This window comes from Rutidosis leptorrhynchoides, chromosome 6 (genome assembly GCF_046630445.1).
Source record: "Rutidosis leptorrhynchoides isolate AG116_Rl617_1_P2 chromosome 6, CSIRO_AGI_Rlap_v1, whole genome shotgun sequence".
NCBI lineage: Eukaryota > Viridiplantae > Streptophyta > Magnoliopsida > Asterales > Asteraceae > Rutidosis > Rutidosis leptorrhynchoides.
The window spans coordinates 408,580,817-408,593,174 of NC_092338.1; the positions used below are offsets into that span (position 1 = coordinate 408,580,817).

The 12,358-nt window shown below is 31.9% G+C and overlaps 2 protein-coding genes across 14 annotated transcripts; both read right to left on the reverse strand.

Moving 5' to 3' along the window:
• Positions 1-370: 370 nt before the first annotated feature.
• Positions 371-3,045, reverse strand: LOC139851495 (S-adenosylmethionine synthase 1). Its single transcript, XM_071840561.1, has 2 exons — positions 2,920-3,045; positions 371-1,794 (listed from the first exon to the last, which is right to left on the reverse strand). The coding sequence occupies exon 2, from the start codon at positions 1,778-1,780 to the stop codon at positions 596-598; it is 1,185 nt and encodes a 394-aa protein (XP_071696662.1). The 5' UTR covers positions 1,781-1,794; positions 2,920-3,045; the 3' UTR covers positions 371-595.
• Positions 3,046-4,656: 1,611 nt separating this feature from the next.
• LOC139852256 (AP2-like ethylene-responsive transcription factor TOE3) lies at positions 4,657-8,213 on the reverse strand. Of its 13 annotated transcripts, none has more exons than XM_071841503.1 (11): positions 8,140-8,213; positions 7,419-7,449; positions 6,982-7,325; positions 6,870-6,908; positions 6,654-6,757; positions 6,513-6,567; positions 6,224-6,361; positions 6,038-6,113; positions 5,896-5,950; positions 5,754-5,793; positions 4,939-5,632 (listed from the first exon to the last, which is right to left on the reverse strand). In XM_071841503.1, the coding sequence occupies exons 3-7, from the start codon at positions 7,023-7,025 to the stop codon at positions 6,319-6,321; spliced, it is 285 nt and encodes a 94-aa protein (XP_071697604.1). In that variant the 5' UTR covers positions 7,026-7,325; positions 7,419-7,449; positions 8,140-8,213; the 3' UTR covers positions 4,939-5,632; positions 5,754-5,793; positions 5,896-5,950; positions 6,038-6,113; positions 6,224-6,318. The 13 variants fall into 13 exon arrangements, 12 of the variants coding, with proteins under 12 accessions (XP_071697600.1, XP_071697601.1, XP_071697603.1 ...); XM_071841506.1 differs by lacking the exon at positions 8,140-8,213 and adding an exon at positions 7,829-8,068 and having other exon boundaries at positions 6,982-7,126; XM_071841504.1 differs by lacking the exon at positions 8,140-8,213 and adding an exon at positions 7,829-8,068.
• Positions 8,214-12,358: the final 4,145 nt, after the last annotated feature.

The following is a 12,358-nucleotide window of genomic DNA, read 5'->3' on the forward strand; positions in this document are numbered from 1 at the left end:
CTTTAGAATCCTTTGTTTATCAATATTTTGCAATCAGCGTCCCTCGGAGGGACGCTGATTGCAAATTTTTGATAAACAAAAGATTCTAAATGCCAAATAATAAACAAGGGACGCTGTTAGAAAAACGGGGTATAATAAAGGACCAACGGAGCAGAAAACTCTTATTAACTAGTTATTAGTTGAGTAATACTGTATAGTTGCTTAGGTCAATGAAACATCAAAGTCATCAATCAAAATTTTAGAATAAAAGCTTTGATCTTTATGAAAGTTAAACTCTTTTCACATCTTGAAAAATTATAAACTCGTACTTAATCAAAATGTACAATTGGATAGAGTTCACATAGATTAAACGTACAAACCTAGTAAAAGCTAAAACCTTTCATCCATCAAAAGATTCAAAACTCAATTTCAACGATTAAAACAAGTCTTATTGAGAGTGACATATATGAAGTATATCACTCATAACTTTCAACTCAATATTAGTTCACTTAACTAATCATAAGCTTCAAACCATATAACCATATAAGAAACACAATTAAAAACTCGAATTAAGTGCTTAAAATTAAAGCAAATGGAACACATCAAATACTTAAATTTAACCTTGAGTAGGATCATCCCATTTGAGATCTTTCACCACCTCCCAAGTGAAATCAGGATCATCTCTACCAAAATGTCCATAAGCAGCAGTCTTCAAAAACCTACCATTCCCTCCCCTCTTCAAATCCAAATCGATCGACATCATCCCCGGTCTAAAATCGAAATTCTCCTTCACAATCTTCAGTATCTCCTTATCATTTATCTTCCCCGTTGCATACGTGTCAACAAAAACCGACAACGGATCAGGGACACCAATCGCGTACGACACTTGAACAAGCGCCCTCCTCGCGAGCCCACACGCCACAATACTCTTAGCCGCTTTTCGTACAATGTACGCCCCACTACGGTCCACCTTTGTAGGGTCCTTCCCAGAAAAAGCACCACCTCCATGAGCACCCCACCCACCATAAGTATCCACTATAATCTTACGACCCGTGAGCCCCGCGTCGCCGTGTGGCCCACCAATCACAAAACGACCCGATGGGTTCAAGTGAAAAATTGTCTTTTCGTCAAGATAATTCGATGGTACCACGGGCTTAATCACGTGAGCCTTTAGATCAGCTGCAATTTCATCATTAGTAACCGTCTCATCATGTTGAGTCGAAATGAGAATAGTATGCACACGTAACGGAACCATAGCTCCGTTATCGTTACAATACTCAACCGTCACTTGCGTCTTCCCATCGGGCCTAAGCCAAGTACACGTACCGTTTTTTCGAACTTCGGTCAAACGGGCTCCTAGTTTAGTTGCGAGAACATGACTAAGTGGCATAAATTCAGGGGTTTCATCAGTTGCATAACCAAACATATGACCTTGGTCACCAGCACCGATTTCCTCTGGTTTTTTGGTCAAATGACCATGAACACCTTGAGCGATATCGGGGCTTTGTTGCTCGATATTCACAAGGACTTTGCAGTTATCCGCGTCTAGCCCAACATCGTCAGAAACAAAACCAATCTGGCGACATGTATCACGCACGATTTTTTCGTAATCGACGATAGCTTTTGTGGTGATTTCACCAAAAACCATAACCATGTTGGTTTTAGTACAAGTTTCACAAGCAACTTTACTTTCAGGGTCTTGTTCTAGACATGCATCAAGAACTGCATCAGATATTTGATCACAGAGCTTATCTGGGTGCCCTTCGTTAACAGATTCTGATGTGAACAGAAAAGTCTCCATGATTGCAAAAACACCTAAAATCATCCAAAAGAATAAAAGATCAATGGCAGACCATAGTGGCATACAAATAACTTAAAAATGTAAATTTAATAAGAGTGTTTGAATTTGCCTTTAAAATGTAATTATTTAATTATTAAATTTTTCATATCATAAATAATCAAAATAAAATAGTGTTTGGTAAGTTAAATATAAAATTCAATCAATTAATTGTGATTTGCAGGGTCTTCGGTACATGTGTAGAGTGCGTAATCGAATAAAATTTTGTAGGACCCAAAATTTTTTTAATTACAATACTCGTAATGCATTTTTCTATATACAAAAGCATAATATTTTTAAAACAAAAAAAATTTAATTTTTATTAGCTAGTTTACATATTAATAATGAGATGACCGATTCAAAAATTTTGGAAGAGAAGTAATTTTATATGTATTAAAAAATTTAGTTAGAAGAGATGTGATTTTATACGTATTAAAAAATTTGATGTCTATACGGGAGCTCGTTTTTATGTCTCGAACAAGCTCTCACAATCGTTGAGATTGGTGATTTGAGATGCTTAAATTGCAATTTAAAAGTTCTAAGACTTAAAAATGAAAATATAAATAGATAACATATTTTTCATTTATCGAACACTTAAAAAATTAATTTTTAGATTAGAGTTTTATTAAACAACATAATAAAACCCAACCAACGTTAAATTTATAACAAGTATTCGTAGATTCAGTTATCTGATTCTAATTATATGAAACACATGATAAGTTTCAAGATGCAAATCATCTGTTTAAAGTTTAGTGAACTTTTTAAACTCAATAAATACTGATAACCACATAAACTGTACTTTGAAAAACCTCAGTAGGAAGATAAGGCCTAAAAATAAACGTTTGAGTTTTATGACAATTTTTTAAATAACGACTAGTATATACTCCGTACTAAGTACTACTTTAATCCAGAAAATTAAACATAATAACAATTCAATATCCAGTTACATGTAGATTTCAGTTTAATTTCAGAAGTAGTGAACAATTGTACGTTGATAGCAAAATAAAGCTATAGCCGTAAAGTTGATATTAACACAAAATTAAAATAATCATAATCATCATCTTCAAATTGATATTGATAGGAGTAGTAAAGTTGTGAATTACCTCGGAGGTATGATATACTATGATTAGACGAAAACCAAGGAACCCGGCCCAGAAAGCAAAAGGAGATTGAAAAAAAATAAAATTACACGGAATAAATTGATTAATGGCCAGTTACTTTATTTATAGGAATATATTTAGAAATGAAATCAAATTCCTGTTTCCGAGACTTGATCTTATTCGTTTATCTTTTTCCATAGAAGGTTAAATATTAAAAAAATTTGATTCGATTTGATTCGATTTAAATGAATTTCCGATTTTCTACTCCATTCCATTTATCGATTCACTGTATATATGGAAAATGGGCTATAAGCGATCCTAAACATATATATTCCGAACTCTTAGTAGTTAGTTTTTAAAAGAATAATGATTGGGCTGGGCTTTTCGGCCCGACAATTAAGCCCACAGTAGTGACTCAGTATTGTACTTTTAGTTTCCCTTTTGACAATTGTTATTTTGAGTGATCTTCAAATATTTGTCAAAAACAGTATCTTAACTAAATATGAACCAACGTTATGGCTAAATTCCTTGACCCTGAAGTTTCAACCCACCCACCAAATGAGATGCAAGAGTAGTAGCCATCATCACATTCAGATTCAGATAAAATAATAATAAATTTAAAAAACTTGCTTAGCTTCTAAGATTTTTTTTTTTTAAAAAACGGAGTAGTAATTTTAATTAAGGTTCTTGCAAAAATGGAAAAATCGTATTTTTTTTTTTTTTTTTTTTTACATAAATGGTAAAACCGAAGTTTGGAACTTCGGTTTTGCCATTTCCGAAGTTTCAAACTTCGGTTTTGGCCTGTTGTGACCGAAGTTTGGAACTTCGGTTTTGACCAAATCCGAAGTTCCAAACTTCGGTTTTGGTTTTCTGTATTTTTAAACACTAGTTTTCTTAAATTACTTAGATTTGATAGTTATTTTACAGTTATACTAGCTTATAACCCGCGAATTCGCGGGGCTAGAACATAGTAGATTATTAAATTTGAATATTTAGTAAAAGAAGTACGCATTCATGTCTAAAAGTATGTATAAAGTTAAAATTAATCGATAACCATAATGTTTAAAATTTATAACCAACTTAGATCTATATAATTACCTCTTAGTTTTGAGTTATCAAGTGGATGTCAATTCTCTTAACATAAACTCGGTTGTAGAAAAACATCAATTTCAAATTTCAAAACCTAGAACAATTTGCATCACTCAATCAGATGACTCTTATAACAATGTATATATTATATTATTATTATTATCAAGTTTAAATGATGATTTACCTGTTGAAAAGAATCACACTCGGTGGTTAGAAATGGTCAAATTGTATAAGGATGAGGAACCCTATAACATTCTATGTATATTTATGTATACTCGACATTTTATGTATATTTATGTATACTCAACTCAAATTGAGTTCCTTGAATTGAATACTTAGTTTCATGAGTACAAATCTTATCTATAAGCATTATCAATGTATAGTGTAACAAAATATGGCACATACCATATTGGTCATACAAATGTTGAGTTTAAATTAATTATATAAATTGATGTTCACAAATTTGAGTAGTTATTTAAATTGAATAATCAGAATTTATATTTCTTTCTCTCTTCTTCTATATGAGATACTGAGATCAAACTCTCTTCTTATATTCTTGGTCCAAATCATTTTTTGAATATCTTTTTGTAAAAAGTTAATGGCCAAAGCATAACATATATCCTTATTAGAACAACTTCAAGTAATGTCTACTTATATACGCACAAATGCAACCATTTTTATCTCTTAAATATTTAAAAATAGATAAAAGAAAATACTAAAAGCAAATGACGACGTGTTTGCAACCTCAAAATTTATAAAATAATAACTATAACTATAGATAGAGAAATATTGCCTAAATATGCCTTCATCTTCTCTGTTTGAAACCTTCTTGAACAGGGATCAATTATTTGCAATTTGGGTGAATCGGTTCTCACGGAAGCTCTGAAGCGAGAAATTAGAAGATAATGTACATAACTAACCGTCTGAAAACAATATATCATTATGACTTTCAATATTCCTTTAAGATACGATAAAAAGTCATTACGACTAATTTCCCTCAAATTTATTGTTGGATAATCGAAAACTATTGCCCTTTATGAGCAAGGAGATAAAATACGTCAGAAAATTATAGAATGGTGCCGTTTTGGAGTGTTAAATGGTTAAATGGAGCCACTTGGCTACATTTTTGTGCAGCTAAAAGTTCATCATTTCTATTCTTCAAACGGACTAACGAAAACTTTATACTATAACAGGGACCTTTATACAAGGTAGTGCAAACTAATGTATTCATAAAGTTTCTTATAACTCAATTACCTTACCTAACAGTGGATGAAAAACAAAAACCGAAAAAATAAACTAAAAGAACTGCTAACGCAAATTCTAGCATACATCAGACTCTGTAATAATTCAATCTTTGTGGACTTATACCTAATTTATCAACCATAACAGCAGGTCATGTGCACAAGTACACATGTTTTACACATATTAAGTTATAAGAATTAATTATCATACCATCAACTCAAATGGATGAACTGTAAGATTGAGATTTGTCATTATGAAATGAAAAATATTATTCTTAACTGTAGGAAATCTATAAACAAAAACACACCAATAGTAGAATAACAAACAATAAGAACGAACCTGTCAACTTGGAAGAGAATAACCCACGAGGCATGCAGTGCTTATCCTGAGAAATGCCAAATTTCAGTAACAAATATTAAATATATTTAATATATGATAAATATAAGGATAATCTAATGAGAAAACATACGATAAATGTGAAACGAATGTGAACTTGTAATAATCACCTATCAGTAAATGTACCAAGAACAATGCCGAAAGTTGAAACTACAATGGAAAGGGGTACAAATCAAAAAGATATATTGACGACAACAACTTGCAGGCTTATGATTAACCCAAGTTAGTAACAATTATGTAATAAAAATTTACCTTGATTAAACTTGCGAGCAACGCAAACCAATCATTCAAGTCGTCACAAACAAAACTACAAAAGCAAAATTAGCAATTCAATTTACTCCGTACTAAATATTAGTTTCATCAAAACTGCATCATTTTTATATAAAGTCTTTACCTGATGAAATAGAAGAGTGAGAAAAGCTCTTAATCGGTAAAGCAACAAAGTGAAAGGTCACGAGAATGGAATTCAACTGCGAAATTACACATTATATCGCATCATGATTAACAAAGTTCAAGAAAGTGAATGAAAGAAGTGTTTCAAAACAATACGAAACCGCTTTGACTCATATTACATAATTACCTTTTTTAAAATTAAAGTGGACTAACTGAAAAGGAATATATCTTTACAGTTGTGTTGTTCTATATTCCGGATGTAGCCGACCAGTTTTTAGTACATCATTCAATGTAATTCCTTATGGTGATTGTATACCAACCTGAACTATCAAATATTACATACATATCATAACCATAAACATCAGCAACACATACACAGAAAGTACAACACAACATAAATTCATGAAATAATCACACAACTACAAAAATAAGCACGTGATGCAAGTTCTCCAATTGGGTTAAAATATAAGTAATACCTCTGTTTAAAAGGGAGATGCCATTCCAAATTCAAATCCAAGTTTGTGTCATATCCTGTAAAAAATGATACTATAAATAACAACTGATCGATATTTATAAATTTAATGCAACACTTATCGTTCAAAGGGGTTAATTAATACCTCCATTGTCAGACTCAAAACTTGGCTCCTCCTCATATGAGAAGGGATCAAAGTTGGTGACTGCTTCTCTTTCATTGCATTGTATAGCAGCCTTGTCATAAGCCCTACACAATATCGTATTATCATAATGTAAGATATGTGATTCGAAAAGGCTGTAAAATTGTTTCTAACCATGCGGCTTCAATATCACAGTCAACTAATCAAAGGTAGATGTACCTGGGAAAACAATGCATGTTAATCAAAATGAAATGAAACCTGTAAAACAGAATTACAACTAATTGGAGTAGTTAATTTAACTTTTTATCCGTTTATTTCTTAAAATCCTTACTTTTTCAGAGAAATTGACCCATTCGAGCTTCCGATCGACCACATTTGTGCAACGTAACTCCTCTAATTTTTGAGCTTCCTCTAGAAAGCACACTGCTCTGGCGCCGAAGAATATGCACAAACTCCTCCTTAGTCAAGTCACTTACCTGCATAATGCGTACAACCTACGTAACATCTGCTATTCAATTACACCAATTCCTTTTTACATACAGTCTTATATATTTCAACCATGTCTTATTTATTAAGTTAAGCACAACCTGTTTCAGGTCTTCATGATAATCACTTATATTGAGATTAATATCAGGATCAAGTCCAAGAAACTTAAGTGGAGCCCGATCATGTACCCTATTAGTATAAATAATACCAAATTTGTATAGGATACCTCACAAGATTAGGTAAGTTCAAATAAGAGAAAAACAATATAAGGTCAGTACTTACCTTGCAGCAGCATGTGCAGTGTCAAATCCCCCTTAGAAGATCAACCACAGTAATAAATCAAACAAAAACAGATTCAAATTCAAGCAAATTTATAACTTATAAGAATCCAATGCAATTCAGTATCCTAAATCACAACTACTTGCAGCAACACTTTTCTTCATTTTAGACAGCTGAGGACCGTCATTCTGTCCGCATTCTATCGGTCTCATTTAATGACAAATAAGAAATCAGCTCTACATGATTAAAAATTTCCACAATCATAGGACATTAAGTAAATTTGCACCATTTAAATAAATATGTTGTGGTTATCAACCCCTAATTTATCTTGTTCATGGTTCCTGTTTAAAATTAAAGCAACATCCTAATTAAAAAAATGAAAACAAACAAATTCTTAAATTATGCGATCGAACCTGGGGATTGATAAACGATGTAAATTTCACAATAGATCGAACTGTTGTTACATGTAAATTTCAATCGAATGAAATACGATTAACATATGTATCAACCCTAATTTGATATTAATCCGATTCGTTACTGTTTCTTGTACAATCCCATGATCAGAAAGCTATTTTGTGTTTATCAAATACACCAAGAACCCTAATTTTATTACGGGTCGTCATGGTTCGCATATCGAATTTGGTTTGGAATGGAAGGGGTTTGTTTAGGTTATTTGTGTCAGTAAACAATTGAAATCAATTGAAATTGAGCTAGGGTTTTTTACCATGTGGATGTCTTGAATGAGAATGAAGATGATTTGCTGAACAGAAACCCCTAAAATTAGAAAAGAGACCGCCCCTTTGTGTGTGTAAGGATAACTTTGTAGTTAGGATTATGAAGTCATAAGCAACATTAGGGGAAAAAAAAAATGAGGGTGTACATCATTGATTATTAATTTAATGATGGCTAAGATTAGTTTGGACTTTTTAAAATGATCTATTTTAGCTTTTGTTATTATATATAAAAGAGAAAAGAGATACGCTAATATTACTTTAAAATCAATAATCCATTCATCACATAAAGCGTGATGTGCCATCCAACGTGTCAGAACCACAATATCCCCAATTTGAACATTACACGTGTCACACTCACAGATTTTATTTACATTTTTTTCTATTATCACAAAAAAGCGAGACTCTCACTTCATCTGCTATCTTCAAAATTTCACACAGATTCGCTCTCTTCAAAATTTCTCACAGATCCGATCATAAAAACGTCCGTCGATGAAAACTAACAACGATTATATATACAACCACCTTTAATTCTGAATTCGCCATTAAATTACCTACACATAGGTAGAATATGTTCTTCGTCTACCCTAATTTCATGGGTATCCAAATCGGTGGTGCCGGAGACGGGTTTACAGTTTCTTATGATCCTTCAATTCCGATTTTTCATGCCCCCATCGTTAAATCTGAAATCGTGATTAAATTAGCACCAAATGGGTACACATTCTTCTCATTCTACCCTAATTTAATCGTAGTCCAAAAAACCGAATTCCGGATCCGTCTTCACACCTTCTATGAAGCTTCAATGTGATTGTTCATCATTGTTGTTGTTGAAATCTACACGATTCTTAATACGGTAATTTACCACGTCTTAATTTACTATTACGTTTTCACTTTTCGAATTTGTTTTTTAAATACACAACTTAAAGATTAATCGATTTACTTTTCCAATTACGTTTTCACTTTTCGAGTTTTCTTAGTTGCTTGATTATTTTTTACTTCATTTTATTTTATAAAGTGCTTGAATAATTGTATACTTGAGTAGTTGATAGTTGATATTTGAATTTGATAATTGATAGATTGATAGTTGAAATACTTCATACTTGATTGGTGATACTTGATAGTCTACTCTTGAAAAATAACATATGAATCACTCTGCTTGATATAATTAGGTTTAGTTGTTTCCAGATTTACAACCGTGTCTACTTTCAGTTAATAGCCTTTTCTTCTTCTTTTTGGTTGCAAAATAGTTATGCGTATTTATTATCTTCATCTTTTGTCTGTGTTGTAGTGAAAGTTTGATGCTCATTTTAGCTTCAAGTTGGAAACATATTTTTTCTCTCAGGTTGCCAACATTTTTAAGATCTTAATGGCTCATAATGTTGAAGATCATGTATTGTTAACGACTAAATGTGAGTTAATGGCTCATATGTTTTAGTATTTATAGTTTTTTTTGGTTTGTTGACTCACTTATGTGCATTGACTAATGTGATATTTATAACTGAAGCTCTCACTGTACCTATGCTTGATTGTGAGATATGCTTTATCAATGGTTTTAGTAGATTGACTAATTGAATTTTGCGTTTTAGGTTTTGATGATCAATTGGTTCCGTAATAAAACACATGGTGATGATGAGGTATTGGTTCTAAATTGCACAATTTTTTGTGAACAGATTATGTTTATGTTTGATTAGAATTCTAAAACTTTGTCTGTTAATACTTAATTGTATTGAAATAGGTATTGATTGATCGTAAATTCGTTCAAGTACAAAAGAACATTGCGGTCGTTCAATTATATCATTTGTGACTTCTAGGTTTTGAAGATCAACACTTCCAAATTAAATCAGAAGGTGATAATGAGGTACTTATCTACCTCATGTTTTTAAATAACTAAGGTTCTTTATTGTTGATATACACTAACATGTTACATAAATTGAAAAAAGGATTAATTGTGGTTAACTTTTTCAAGATAGGCCTCCTCTTCTTTAATAACACATGATAAGTGTATTCCTAATATTCTTAATTTTAATTTGCTTGATTTGAGTATTACTTAATGTGATAACTAATGGGTTGTGTTATTAAATGCATGTAAACCGGACACTCAATAGTCATTCTTACTTTTGATTTTATTGTCAGTCTTGAAGTCGACTGAAACATGTGAAAATACGATAGTTGTTTTACCGAATTTAAATTACTACTCATTGTTCGCTTCAATACATGCATCAATAGTCGTGTTTGGCTTGGATATTTGTCAATTTTTTTATGTACATACATAAACTCTACTTCACTATTGTTTGTGTATTATGAAGTTTGAGATTGTTTTGTTTCTGATACATTTAGTTGTATGGCCAGCTGATGGTCATCTAGCAATGGCTATGGATTTGCAATTGTAGCAAATTACATGGTAAAATTGCAATGGCTATGGATTATTTGAACACTAGAGGGCTCCATTCAACATGATTTAGTGTATTTCATTACATCCATCTTTTCTCAAAAACATGCATACCGCCACTAGAGGTGACATTTCAACCCATTTTATATGAATGTGGGTCATTGCAACCCATTTCTATGTTGTATCTTTGTCACTTCAATGCATACTTATGTTTGCTGGGTTAAATCTCTTGAATCGTAATAACATAGTATTTACTATGGTGAATGCAATGATAATTTTTTGTTGGGGGTTGTCTCATACATTTGTAATTTTTTTTATTAATACGTATGTCGTTTCTACAGTTTGTTATTGTCGTTAACGTTTCGATAACTTTGTTTTTCGTATCGCTCTTTGTGAAATGTTGTAGCTTATTATTAAATGTTGTTGTGTTTATATTTTCAGGTGTGTGTTGCGCTTTGCTTTCGTCGATTGCTTTTTTACTTGCGCTTAACGACGTTGTGGAGTAAGTTTGTCTGATGTTTTTCCGTTTACCCTTTTTTCCTATACTGTTATATATGGTTTTTTTGAAGATGGTATGCGAATGTTTAAATATTAGCTATTTTACGCTTTGGGTTTGCTTATCTACAATTTGGTTAGTATTATGATGTTTTTAAATTAACGGTCTGCTATTGTTTAATGACTTGATATTTACTATGTTGTATTCTTTGTATTGTTGGTGGCCATAAATGGTTGCATATATTGATTTATCTGTGTTAGCTTACATGTGGAACAAAAGGTATTACATAAACTAAAGTGGTGTTTTTCAATGTTGTAATGCTTTAATTTAATCATCAACCTTAATTGACAGTTCAAGTTGTCCATGAATCCAAAAGGAAATTATGATGATGTCTGAGACATAGTGCACCTAAAGGGATTTGTTGGTCGAATCCACATCATTATGATTTGTGATACATAATAAAAAAACCTCTTTTATGTTGAACCCAGTTAGATCCATGACCCAATTTGTGTAGTTTGCTACCTTTACATTTTTGAGATGTATTTCAGAATAGTGTAGCAAAAATGTGGAGCAAGACCATCATTGATTATAATGCACGATTTCAAGTAGAAAAATTGGTGTATCCATTCCAATGAAGACTACATTGACCCGGTACATATATTATGATGGTATGAGAATTTTAATATGTCTTAATTGTATGAGAATTTTAATTTTGTTGTTCTGTGAATGTAGGCAACTCCTCTTTTAGATATGTCTTAATGTGTATAAGAATTTTAATTTTGTTGTTCTGTGAATATATAAAACAATGTTTATGCTTGACTTATATATACTTTGCAAAATTGATATATAACATGTACTTATAAAGGTGACAATATGGGCGGATGTAAATAAGACACTCTATGGCAAGGTTTTGAAAGATATTGTCATACCCCGTCCTAATCCGTCCGGACGAAGTCACCAACATCTGGTTCCATTGCGATGATCGACTCCAAATAATGTCTTTACAATGAGCAAATGCACAGCGGAAGATTTCTTTCATACCTGAGAATAAACATGCTTTCAAGTGTCAACCAAAAGGTTGGCGAGTTCATAGGTTTATCATAAAACAATAAAATTCATCATTTTGATAGACCACAAGATTTAAATGCTGCATGGTACAAATGGTCCAGAATCCTATACCCACTGATGTTTGAGCAGAGTGGTATAAAATACTATTAATTTTTACAAGAAAATACTATTAAATACGATACAATTTTACACAAGATATTTATTTATTTATAGAATGGATATACTTAAACCTTGCTACAACACTTATAGGCAGTGTACC